Here is a 10,603-nt window from a genome sequence, read left to right as displayed (position 1 = left end):
GTACAGAGGTCCAAGGTTCAAATCCGGGCTCCGGCCTTCCTATGTGAAGTTTTTGGCCATTTGCAGGTTCTTTCAAAGAAGAACTGTATTGCTCCCAAGTTAGTCTCTCGTTTACAGACAGATGATGCTAAATTGGAAAGGTTCTGAGTTTTTGTCCTACAATTCTGGGGTCATTTTGGCCATTTCTAGGGGTCTTTCGGACGACGAACTTGTCCTTGCTTCTTGCTCCAAACATAAGTGAACGTTGTGGAAGAAACCAAAAGAAATGGAAGGCAGTTCAGGTATTCTGAAAAGCAGGGCGAGTGTGTCTGTTATTGAAATGGATAGACGAGCGTGAAAGTGGGCCGTGGTCGACGGTGTGGGGAGGCTCAGCGGTGCCCCTCGGAGAGAAGGGGTGAGGATGAGGTGAGGCGCTGGACATCTTGACTTTTCAGAAAAATAAATCAATGAAATTCGGGCCCTGATGCTTTTCCCTTGCAGGCGCACGAGCGGCGTGTGGAAAAATCATCCCGGCGTTGTTGTTGTCCTGACAACGGGAAACCAGCAGGACCATTCGTACTCATCGGGCTCGTTTATCGGAGTTCATTCCGTTGCCAGATGTGAGCAAACGGCGTCCTTGTCGGCGTGATGAGCAAAACAGAGTTTTTCCAGAAGCTTTCCTTCGTGGAGATAACATCCAGAGCAGAAAGCAGACTCAACCGCTAGCATATGTTTATATCTATATACAGTTCATGACAAGCATCTTGTAAAACCGACAATGTTCCTTTTATAGTGAAAAAAAACGAGACGTGCAAAATAATATGAAGCGTGTGCGTGCCTGCTACTCCAAAAGTTGGCAAAAGGTCCCAAACAATGGCAAAGGCGCGGCGAATAGTAGCTAATCTTCGCAATACTGTCCTACAACCGCTAACAGTCGCCATCTGTCTTTCACAAACACTTTCCCAAACATTCGCGCGTGGTCTCGAAGCATCGTTAAAAGTTTCGAAGTTGTCGTTAATGGCACAGGCCACACCCTGATTTTTTTTTTTTTGTCAACATTCATCAGTTGACGGCGCTCAGTGTAGATTTTTTTGTACTTTTTAGAAGGCTACACAGTGTAGCTTAGCATAAATGTTCGCTGCTATTCTCGGTGTGTCTTTTTGGGTTTATATAATGTAGCTAAGCATTAGCGTGAGTGGCTATTCCTGTTTTTTTTTTTTTTTCCTACAGTACACCGTGTAGCTTGGCATAAGTATGAGCTGCCATTCCAGTTGCGTTTTTCTGGAGTGCTCACCTTTCAGTGCGTCCTCGGGCTGTAAATCTCACATGTGTTTTTGTGGATGACGACGTTGCCTGATCAGCTGCTGCTTCCAGGCGACCAATCAGAGTGTTTTTTTTTTTTTTCCCTCTGGGATGGTGAGCAGACATCTGGATGCGTTTAGGAGAAGCAAGCTTGGCCTCTCGTATTTGGTTTGGTGCACTCGGCGGCTGGCGTGGAAAAACAAACCTTAATGAAGTCTTGGCCCGCTCCCGTGACTCTCGCTGGCTGCCTGGCCATGTTTTTTTTTTGTTTTTGTTTTTGGACCGCGCTTTAGTGGAAAAGATGAATGTACAACAATCGGCCATTTTCTGGGATTTGTTGACATGCAAGCCCCCCCCCCCCCCCCCAACCACCCAAGTCATAATTAGCATTTAAATATCTAATATTTCCTTACAATAACACCAACATGACTTCTCTTCACTCCCATTAGCAATGTGAAATGGACAGATGATTAGGAACAGGGGCTGTTCAGGGATGCATCTTCCAGAAATTGTCCTTATTTTTTTGTTCGTGGAGAAGCCAGGGTACAGTTTGATTTCTAAAACAGACAGACGGGATGGGTCATACTGAGGTTTTATGATGTGTATGTAAAATACTTCACTTTATTCTTAGAATAAAATAATTCTCATTTTAAAAACGATTCAAAGTTATTGTAGCTGACAGAGCATTGACACAATCATCAGAGAAAATATGATATGATAAATGTGATATAGTTTAATGAGAGCAACTGATGTAGCAAGATCTGTATTTGATGATGGTGTGTCGAGTCTACATCATTAGACGAGGATATAGTGATACATGGTGATATCGTTATTTTTATGAGTGGATCTATGCTGTATCATTAGAAAAAGTGATACAGCTGACGATTGTATCATTACAGAAAACAGTAGTTTAACAAAAAATAAATACATATATATGTGTGTGTGTGTGTGTGTGAATCCAGTATCATTGGAGAAAGTGATTCATTCTCTAAAAGTACTGAAAGCACAAACAATTCTACCGAAATAGGTCCGCAGGATTCAGGATTTTCAAAAAGTGACGTTATTGAGAACACGGAGCCTTCAAGTTTGGGGGTGAACCCCCCGCCAAACTTCCCCTGTGGCCAGCGCCCCCCTTTTAAAACCCCACCGGCTCCACATGGTCTGTAGCCCATTATGAGCTCTCAACAGTCGAAACTCCAAAGACGTCATTTTAACAGCTCATTGTTTTCAACACCCACAACCTTAAACTCTGTAGACCCCGCACCCCTACCCCACCGCATCCTGTTCAAAACAACGCCGCAATCACAATCAGTTGTAAGCATATCAAAACTGGATTTTTCGGGCACCTTCTCAACAGCTAATTCCTGATTGGCCAACTTTATGAAGGAGGGATCATCAGCACACTTTGCAAATTATTTAAATTGAAGTAGAATATTTTGGTACATTTATTTTGAGCTTTGTAACAGTTTGTACATGAAAATATAGGAAAGCAAAATAGATGAAAATTCTTTATACAAATTACATCCTGGTTACATTGAATAAAGATGTAAAAAAAAAAAAGACTCATAAATCCCTCATAAAATGTGATGATCGCAATTCACAGTACTTCAGCATATAAAATTCCTCTGGCTAAATATATTCCCAAATATTTTTTTTATGCACACACACACACACACACACGTCCTATACTCTCCTCCCTCTTTATACATGTTTACATTCAACAAGTATTACAACAAACAAACAAAGACCATGGTGCAAATATTCGTAAAACTGAGGTGGCTTCGTTATCTATTTTTTAAACAACATCAATTATGTTTGTATTTATATTTGTTAAAAAAAGTGCTGCACACCAAATTGACAACAAACATGCTGATATTTGTTACGTTTTTGTTTGGAACCCCCCGTCAAAGAAGTGTTCCAAATTTGATCTAATCATCGATGATTCATCGAGGCAACCACTGGCTAAGCGGTATTTATTTAGTCTTAACTTAGATTTGCATTTTGGAACTGGCTAAGAGAAAGTGAACTATATCGCATTAGCGAATTATCAGAACGGAATTTTCCCGCCATGATTGACAAACCCATCATTCAGGAAAAAAAGGACGTAAGGAACGGATATGAAATGGTACAGGACAAACACGTGAGTGTCACATTCAACCTTTTTAAACTATTTACAATATTCACACACATTTACAGGACAAAGCGTGTATATCTCTCTCTCTCTCTATATATAGAGAGAGATCTCTCTCTCTCTCTATCTATATATATAGATAGAGATATATATCTATCTGTCTGTCTATCTATCTATATATAGATATATATAGATATAAGGACACTTATGACATTTGAATCTCATTTTCTTTTTTTCCCAGAACAAGAAGAGAAGACTGGTATCATTCTTCAGTAAGTTGGACAGGAAGATAGCGTAGTTAAGCTTTGCAGAGGTCAAACAGCTTGACTTTGTCAGACTGGTGACGTTTAGTGGGGAAAAGCTAATAAGGCTAACAATGCTAATGATCCGACTTTGAGTTATATCAACGTTTTTCTGTCATTTTTGAAAAAGTGAAACAAAGGAACTAACTACAGTAGATAAAACTTATGAAATAGGCCGTCATTTTGAATTGCAAAGAGTGTTTCATGTTTTTTTTTTTTTTTTTTTAAGTGGGGAAGCAAAGAATGCTAGTGATCTGACTCTGAGTGGTATCAAATGAAATTTTGTCCTCACCTGCTTTCTTTCCAAGAACGAGATGAGAAGATCAGAATCACTCAGGGTCGGGGACTGTTAGCCTAGCTTAACACAAAGGAAACTGTTTCGGCCAGGGGATTGCTAAAATGCTAATAATGCGAAGGATCCGACTGTGCAGTGCCCCCCTTTTCGTCTCATTCTGGGAAAAAAAGAAAATCTACAAACAACACCAGTTCATTGGATAAAAAAATAAAACGTCATAAATTTAGCTAGTTTAGCTTAGCTTCATACTCCTGTATCAAAGGCACTTGTTTACCATACGGCGAAAGAGGAAAGAAAGGCGTATAAAACTGTGTTGTCATCAGTATGTCTTCACATTTGTCTTTCACATTATTTGGCATTTTCAAACTTCTGTTTACATTCAAAACTGACAGCTTTTCTTTACATACCACCATTTTCAAGACCAGTAGTGGTTCTTCCGTTCCGATCACATCCTGCGTTACTGGATTAGCTTGCTAAAAACAAGTCTTTCTGTTCATGCTATGTGTTGACTAGCGATTTAGCATCAGCTATTTTTCACGTATACTAGGTTCCGAGTGGGCCTTAGTTGGACCAATTCCCTTTTGAGACTTTGTTAAAGTATGAATTTTTTTACGAGAATTACATTTTTCATGGCGCCCTGAAACGGCCGACTAAAACGAAAACAAAATAGCCATTGATTTCCTGTTCACTTGCATGTATCGTTGAAACGTTATACAGACATGGCCACCCAATTTCACATCCATTAGTGAGGATGGTGTGTACCCCCCACGGCTTTTTAATTTTTTACAGTCGGGTCTTCGCAGCCACTTCTTCACCTCCCACATTTGATGGCAATATCGCAAATTACTATCAGGAGGTTGTCAAAATCTGAGCCCTGGATTGCATCCTGAAATGTCTGTCTGACTTTCTGTTCGATAAATTTCATCATGGTGTCGGGTGCAAAACTCTTTGGACGTATAGCATGAACTCGGAGAAGGCCACAAGTCCCGCCTCGTTCAGGATGTGGTCCCGCCTTCCCGGATGTTACAGCACCCCGAGTTCTTTTAGTCTTTCGGACCCAGGCAGGAGGGCGGGAAGGGTCCGGCCTGGGTTTTTTCCATCCGCTATGCCGTGCTGCTACTGGAACAGGGTGTGCTCTGGGTGCTGCCGATGCTGTGGCCGGCGCTGCTGTTCTCTGAAGCAGGCGGACATTTTTGGACCTCCTTGGTCACCTCTTCCGTCGCTGCCACCGTAGCAGTCCCTCCTGGAAGCAACAACGGGAACACAGGATTAATAGATTCATGCGAATTTTAATCTCGCACAAATAACAACCAAGAAATGATGATCGACAATCAAAATTATTGAAAAAGAAATATTTATGTTAGCTTTAGCCAGGGAACAGGACCACTGTAGTTGACAAATTTAAAGTAATCTTAACCTCAGCAGTTTTAGCATGACCAGTCTTACGCATTAGCTTTAGCCAGCTATCACCAATATAGTGCACCTCCATTTTACATTCACAGATTTAGCTGAGTAGCACAACCATTCTACTTTACACAATTCGTGTCAATCAACAGTTATTATCTTTATCGGTGAAAAAGATCTTGTGTTATGTGGTTATCTCTAGCTTTAGCCAGCTAGCACGACCAAAGAGCATCTCTGTTTTTCATACACGGTTAGTCAGACAACCACACTGCACCTATTTTATATCCAAAAAGTGAGTGTTGTTATCATCATAATGATCCAGATCTCGGATCGCAGATGCTCCTCATGTAGTCAGAAGCAAACAGTAACTGACGTTAGCATGTGAGCGTCAGCCAGCGAGCAGGACATGGCATCCACTAGTGCTGCTATTAAACGCAAATGTTTTCATGACATCACCGCTGCGTGTTTGGACTGCTGGCCACATAGTCTAACAAAAAGTGTTTAAAAAAAAGAAAAACTTTGTTAAGCACTTAATGAGCAAAGTGTCAAACATTCAGCCTATTGAAAGCTGAAGACCTTGTATGGTGTCCAGCTGAGATGGGGTAAAAAAAAAAAAAAAAAAAAAATGAAGCATAAGGCGTTTATGTCTGGGAGGGGGGGATGCTCACTTGCTCTGTTTTGCTGCTTGAACACTCAGAAAGCCAGGATATTTTTAGGCGGGATCAATATTGCCTTGTAAGGTAATTTCACGCAAGATGAATGAAAAACTTTGTCTTCTTGCACCTGTGCCTTGTCCACAGTCACTGTTCCTAATTTATTGTCCCAGACTGGATGCTAGCTTTCCTTTTTTTTAAAAAAACTGTCCTATTCAACAGAGAGAAAAGAGGAAAAGAGAAGAGAAAACAACAACAGTAAAACTAAATCTCACAATGTCAAGAAGGTCGCAAATAAGATGAGATGGGACAGAACAGGACAAGGTGTGAAGACAAGGGCAAGCAGGACAAAAGCATGTGATGTTGGGATGTAGCAAGTAGTAAAGAGGAAGGGGTAGCATGCCAGGCAGTAAAACAAAATGTGAGGAAGCAGTAAATAGGACAGGATGGGAAAGGACAGGAGTCCTGAGCAAGGAACTAAACTCTTTCAGGAAGAAAATGATAGAACAGGATTGGACTTGAATGGCTTTGTAATCCAGACCACTGACCCATCAAGTTTTCCGAAAGTATTGAAGTGCATGCAAGAGAATTGTTCCCAAGTGAACGTTAACTTTTAAATGTTGTCAGTGTTGTGATAGAGCAACAGCCACGTGGGGACAGACCAATAGCATGAATTTAAAACACTTGGACAAACAGGGTTTCTGACCCATCGCAACGATATGGCACAGGACAGCACAGGACAGGTCAAATCTTTTTTTGTTTGTCATCCAAAACACTGATTTGAGTCAACTGGAGTCTCCCTCTCTGCCTGCGACCGTCATGAGAACAAGCGCGATTGCACTATCAACCTCTCCCTTCCTGGTCAAGGGTCCTGGGGGTGACACAGGAAGAAGGAAGATCTTGGCATGAAGAGCACAGATTGTAAGTTTTTTCCTGCAGGAGCTCACGCAATCCAAACGGGGGGAATTTCCATGCGAAGAATATCGCTGACAACATTCAAAGGCAGGAAAGACGAGCGGGCCCTCACCACCGCGTAACGGGAAGTCGTCGCGGTGCGTGTTATTGTGCGCCGCAGGATGTTTGGCCGCATTTCTGCCACTCCTCGCATTCCTTGCGCAAGCTTCTGTTTTCCTTAAGAGCACTCACCTGTGTGCGAGTAGATGAACCAAAGCGCTCCTGTCAGCAGAGCGCCGATGGCGAAGGCGGCGAAGGCGATCCCCACCACCGTCGGCGTGTCTAGTAGGTGCGCCGCCGTGTCTGGACAAACAAAATTGGATGAGTAAGAAATTTGGCTATCATCGCCTTTTTATGCAAGGTTGTCAATGCATGTGTGTGCACGTTCCACTTAAGTGTTTTAAAAAGACACTCACTTTTATTAGTGGGGTCATCAGGGCCTGCTTGTGATGGTGTATCTGGAAAACAGATATGTTTATTAATATATATGCAGTATATAAATATGACTTTTTAAAAAATATGTAGAAAATATCGTAAAACAAAGGATATGTTTATTAATATATATGCAGTATATAAATATATGACTTTTTAAAAAATATGTAAAAAATATCGTAAAACAAAAACAGGAAAATATACAAAAAAAAAACAATGTATTAAAATACCTGAATATTTATAAGACAGGAAAAAATACAAAATTATCTAAATACATAAATGTATCCAAAAACATAAAAAAATACAAAAAAATCGATACAAAATATAGTGAGAAATAAGTAAGTGAGAATAAAGTTGTCCAATGTGATCCGGTGAGCTAATGTTCTAACAGGCTGATATGCCCGCTGCTGATGAAGCTCTTCTCTTTGGAATGTGCTGTCGGGATCTTGAGCGATGAACCTCGGCGCTTTGGCCATGATGTGGCCTGGCGCGGGTCCAAGTTTCGCCAGAGCACAATGGCCTCTATTCTTAGACGTTGTGTTTTTCATTAGGCCAGAGAGATTACAGGTCATCACTGGAGGACGCCTTCGCTCACATCAACAGCACAACCCGGGTTATCTGTTCCCTGCAGCCTTGGAATGCGAGCCTCGCAAATGTCGATGTTCCAGTGTTCAACGGGCTGCATCGAGTCGGGTATGTCAAAAGGGCCATGTGCTTGTTTTTTGTGGGGGCGGGGGGTATGGATAGTCATCAAACTTTGCTGACATACTCCGCCCACTTGCACTGGCAAAATGAAAAAAAATAGTTTTGTCCATCTGTCTCGTATAGCTGGTTTGATTTTGGGAGCAATCAGACAAAATATCACGGCTAAGTTCATTTTTGAAGGGGCCCTTGAAAGGCCAAAGAGGACCCCACAAAGGCTACCTCAAACCAAAAACGCAGACCTCCTGTTTGTTTTCGTCCACGGTTTCTTGAGACTTTTTGGTGGGTCTACTCATGACACGCATGCTTCCCAAATGTCATGCTGTTAAGTCAAACTGGCTTTGGGGGGGGCTATATTTTCAAAAGTATTTCACAGGACAGGTTTGTGGTTCAAGGACTCCTGGAAATTACCAAATTGAGCCTAAAATGGCCGATTAGACGCAAAATGGCAGACTCCCCGTATATTTAAATCCATGGCTTCTTGAATTATTTTTTCATGGGCCTACTCATGAGAGACGTGCTTCCCAAATTTCATGCTCCAAAGTGATTTGCTTTGGGGGCTGAAGATTTATTTTATTTTTATTTGGGTTATCATGTTGTTGTAAATATTCCGACATTTCGCAAGTTCCTGACGGCACTGTATGATCATCTTGGTATGCGACTTGTGATTGGAGGAGAACCAGGAAGTGAGCGCTACACTGTCATCGGACATCTCTCTGCGCCGGTGGGGACTAAAGCCTGGCACAATGGGGGCCCTTTTTCCAGCTAGCTTAGCGACATGCTCACCACCGCGTCTTGCCGCGTGCTCCCCAGGAATGAAACGCCGGCCCGTCCAACGTCAACACTGGCACTACCGCTCCGAGACGGCAGAAAAATACAAATGTCGTAAATTCGCCAATGTCGGTAGGCGACGTTCCTCCGGGTTTCTGCTCACGCTACGAGACTTCCTTCATGGAAACCTTGGCGACTAACACGTCGTATAATTAGAATTTTTTTTATCCAGTCTACAAGAGAGCAAGAAACTGAAAGACATTCGGCTACCTTTGGCAAACGTAGCAACGGCTAAAGCTCACGTCAATACATCTCACTGCAATTTGTAAAAATTTTTAGAGGATTGGTTTCCAGCGTCAGATCGAGTGCCTTAATGACTGGGGGTTCTATCCAAGACCGCTAGACTAAAGATGGGTGAAAGTAAAGTCGCAGTAGTGGAGTAAAGCAGAGCAAACCAGCGTAAAGCGAAGCAAAGTAGAGTAAAACCAGCAGAGTGAGTTGAAGCAAATAAAGCAGACTCAAGGAGAGCAATTGTAAAGCAGGTTAAAGGAGAGGAAAATTGAGAATTACAGAATGGCAAGTGAAGTAAAGAAAAAAAGCAGAGTCAAGTTGCGTGAAGTAAAGCAAAAGTGAACCAACGTAGAGTAAAATAAAAGTAAAGCAAAGTTATGTAATGCTAAAGTAGCTGAATAAAGGGAGCGTGAAATAAAGCAAAGTCAGGTCTCGTGAAGTAAAGCCAACTAAAGTAGCGTCAAGCAATGTAAAATAATGGCAAAGCATTAAAGCAAAGCAAAGCAAAATTTATGCCGATCCAAGTAAAAAGTCGAGCAAAGCAAAGTAAATGTCAGGACAAAAAAAAAAAAAAAAAAAAAAAAAGTTACGCGCAAAATAGTGTGAAGAAGATAAATGTAGGGTTGAGTCAGTGGTGGTGGTGGGGGGTGGAGGGTGCTCGTGACATCATCGTATGGACACCTCCAAAAGGTGATGGCTGTTACATGAAGTGTGTGTGTGTGTGTGTGTGTGTGTGCGCGAGAGGGGTGGGGGTCAGGATTATCCCCTGACGGAGTTGGATGACTGGCTAAATAAGGAGTGATCTTCAAGGACTAACGCGCACACTCTCACCGCGTGCACACACTGGAGTGGATGGGTGAGGGGGGATTTTTTTGCCGAAGCCGCTAAGTGAAAACAACTGGAGCTTAGTGCTCGTATGACTCCTTTTTCCAGCTCTCCCTCATCGTGAGCCAGCAGCCAAAAGCTGGGCCTCAGCCACACACACACACACACACACACACACACACACACACACACACACACACACACACACACACACACACACACACGCACACACACGCGCGTTTGTGTACAACTGGTTGATGTAAACAGGCAGATGATGACACGTAATGAGGAGCAGATGTACGGGAGGTGACGTTCGCCGACGTGTGACTTCACTTCTGACTTCACACTGAGCTTATCACTCACACACTGCACAACAGCCGCACGCGTACGGGAGATTCGACCGCCTATGAAAGCAGCGGTAGGTAATTAAACATAGAATAACTGTCCGGCTGTAAATTTCACTGACATATGGATTCTGCCCTGTGAATAAGGGACAGTCAAATACAGTCAAGCAGAGTAAAAACAGAGGAGTGAAGCAATGCGTGTTAAGCAATGCAAAGCA

General features: G+C 42.4%; 1 protein-coding gene across 1 annotated transcript in view; it reads right to left on the bottom strand.

The window, feature by feature from the left end:
- Positions 1-3,648: 3,648 nt before the first annotated feature.
- The window catches only part of tgfbr3 (transforming growth factor, beta receptor III), a 44,550-nt gene continuing 37,595 nt past the window's right edge, over positions 3,649-10,603 (bottom strand). Inside the window, exons 16-18 of the mRNA XM_019893123.1 lie at positions 7,437-7,478; positions 7,213-7,323; positions 3,649-5,252 (exon numbers count right to left, since the gene is read on the bottom strand). Coding sequence (XP_019748682.1) covers positions 5,113-5,252; positions 7,213-7,323; positions 7,437-7,478 — 293 coding nt within the window. The 3' untranslated portion in view covers positions 3,649-5,112. The remainder of the gene's footprint in view (positions 5,253-7,212; positions 7,324-7,436; positions 7,479-10,603) is intronic.

Source organism: Hippocampus comes, unplaced genomic scaffold, assembly GCF_001891065.2.
Source record: "Hippocampus comes isolate QL1 unplaced genomic scaffold, H_comes_QL1_v1.1 scaffold229, whole genome shotgun sequence".
Lineage (NCBI taxonomy): Eukaryota > Metazoa > Chordata > Actinopteri > Syngnathiformes > Syngnathidae > Hippocampus > Hippocampus comes.
The sequence above is the reverse complement of the archived record's forward strand: the minus strand, read 5'-3'. Positions and strand labels throughout refer to the sequence as shown.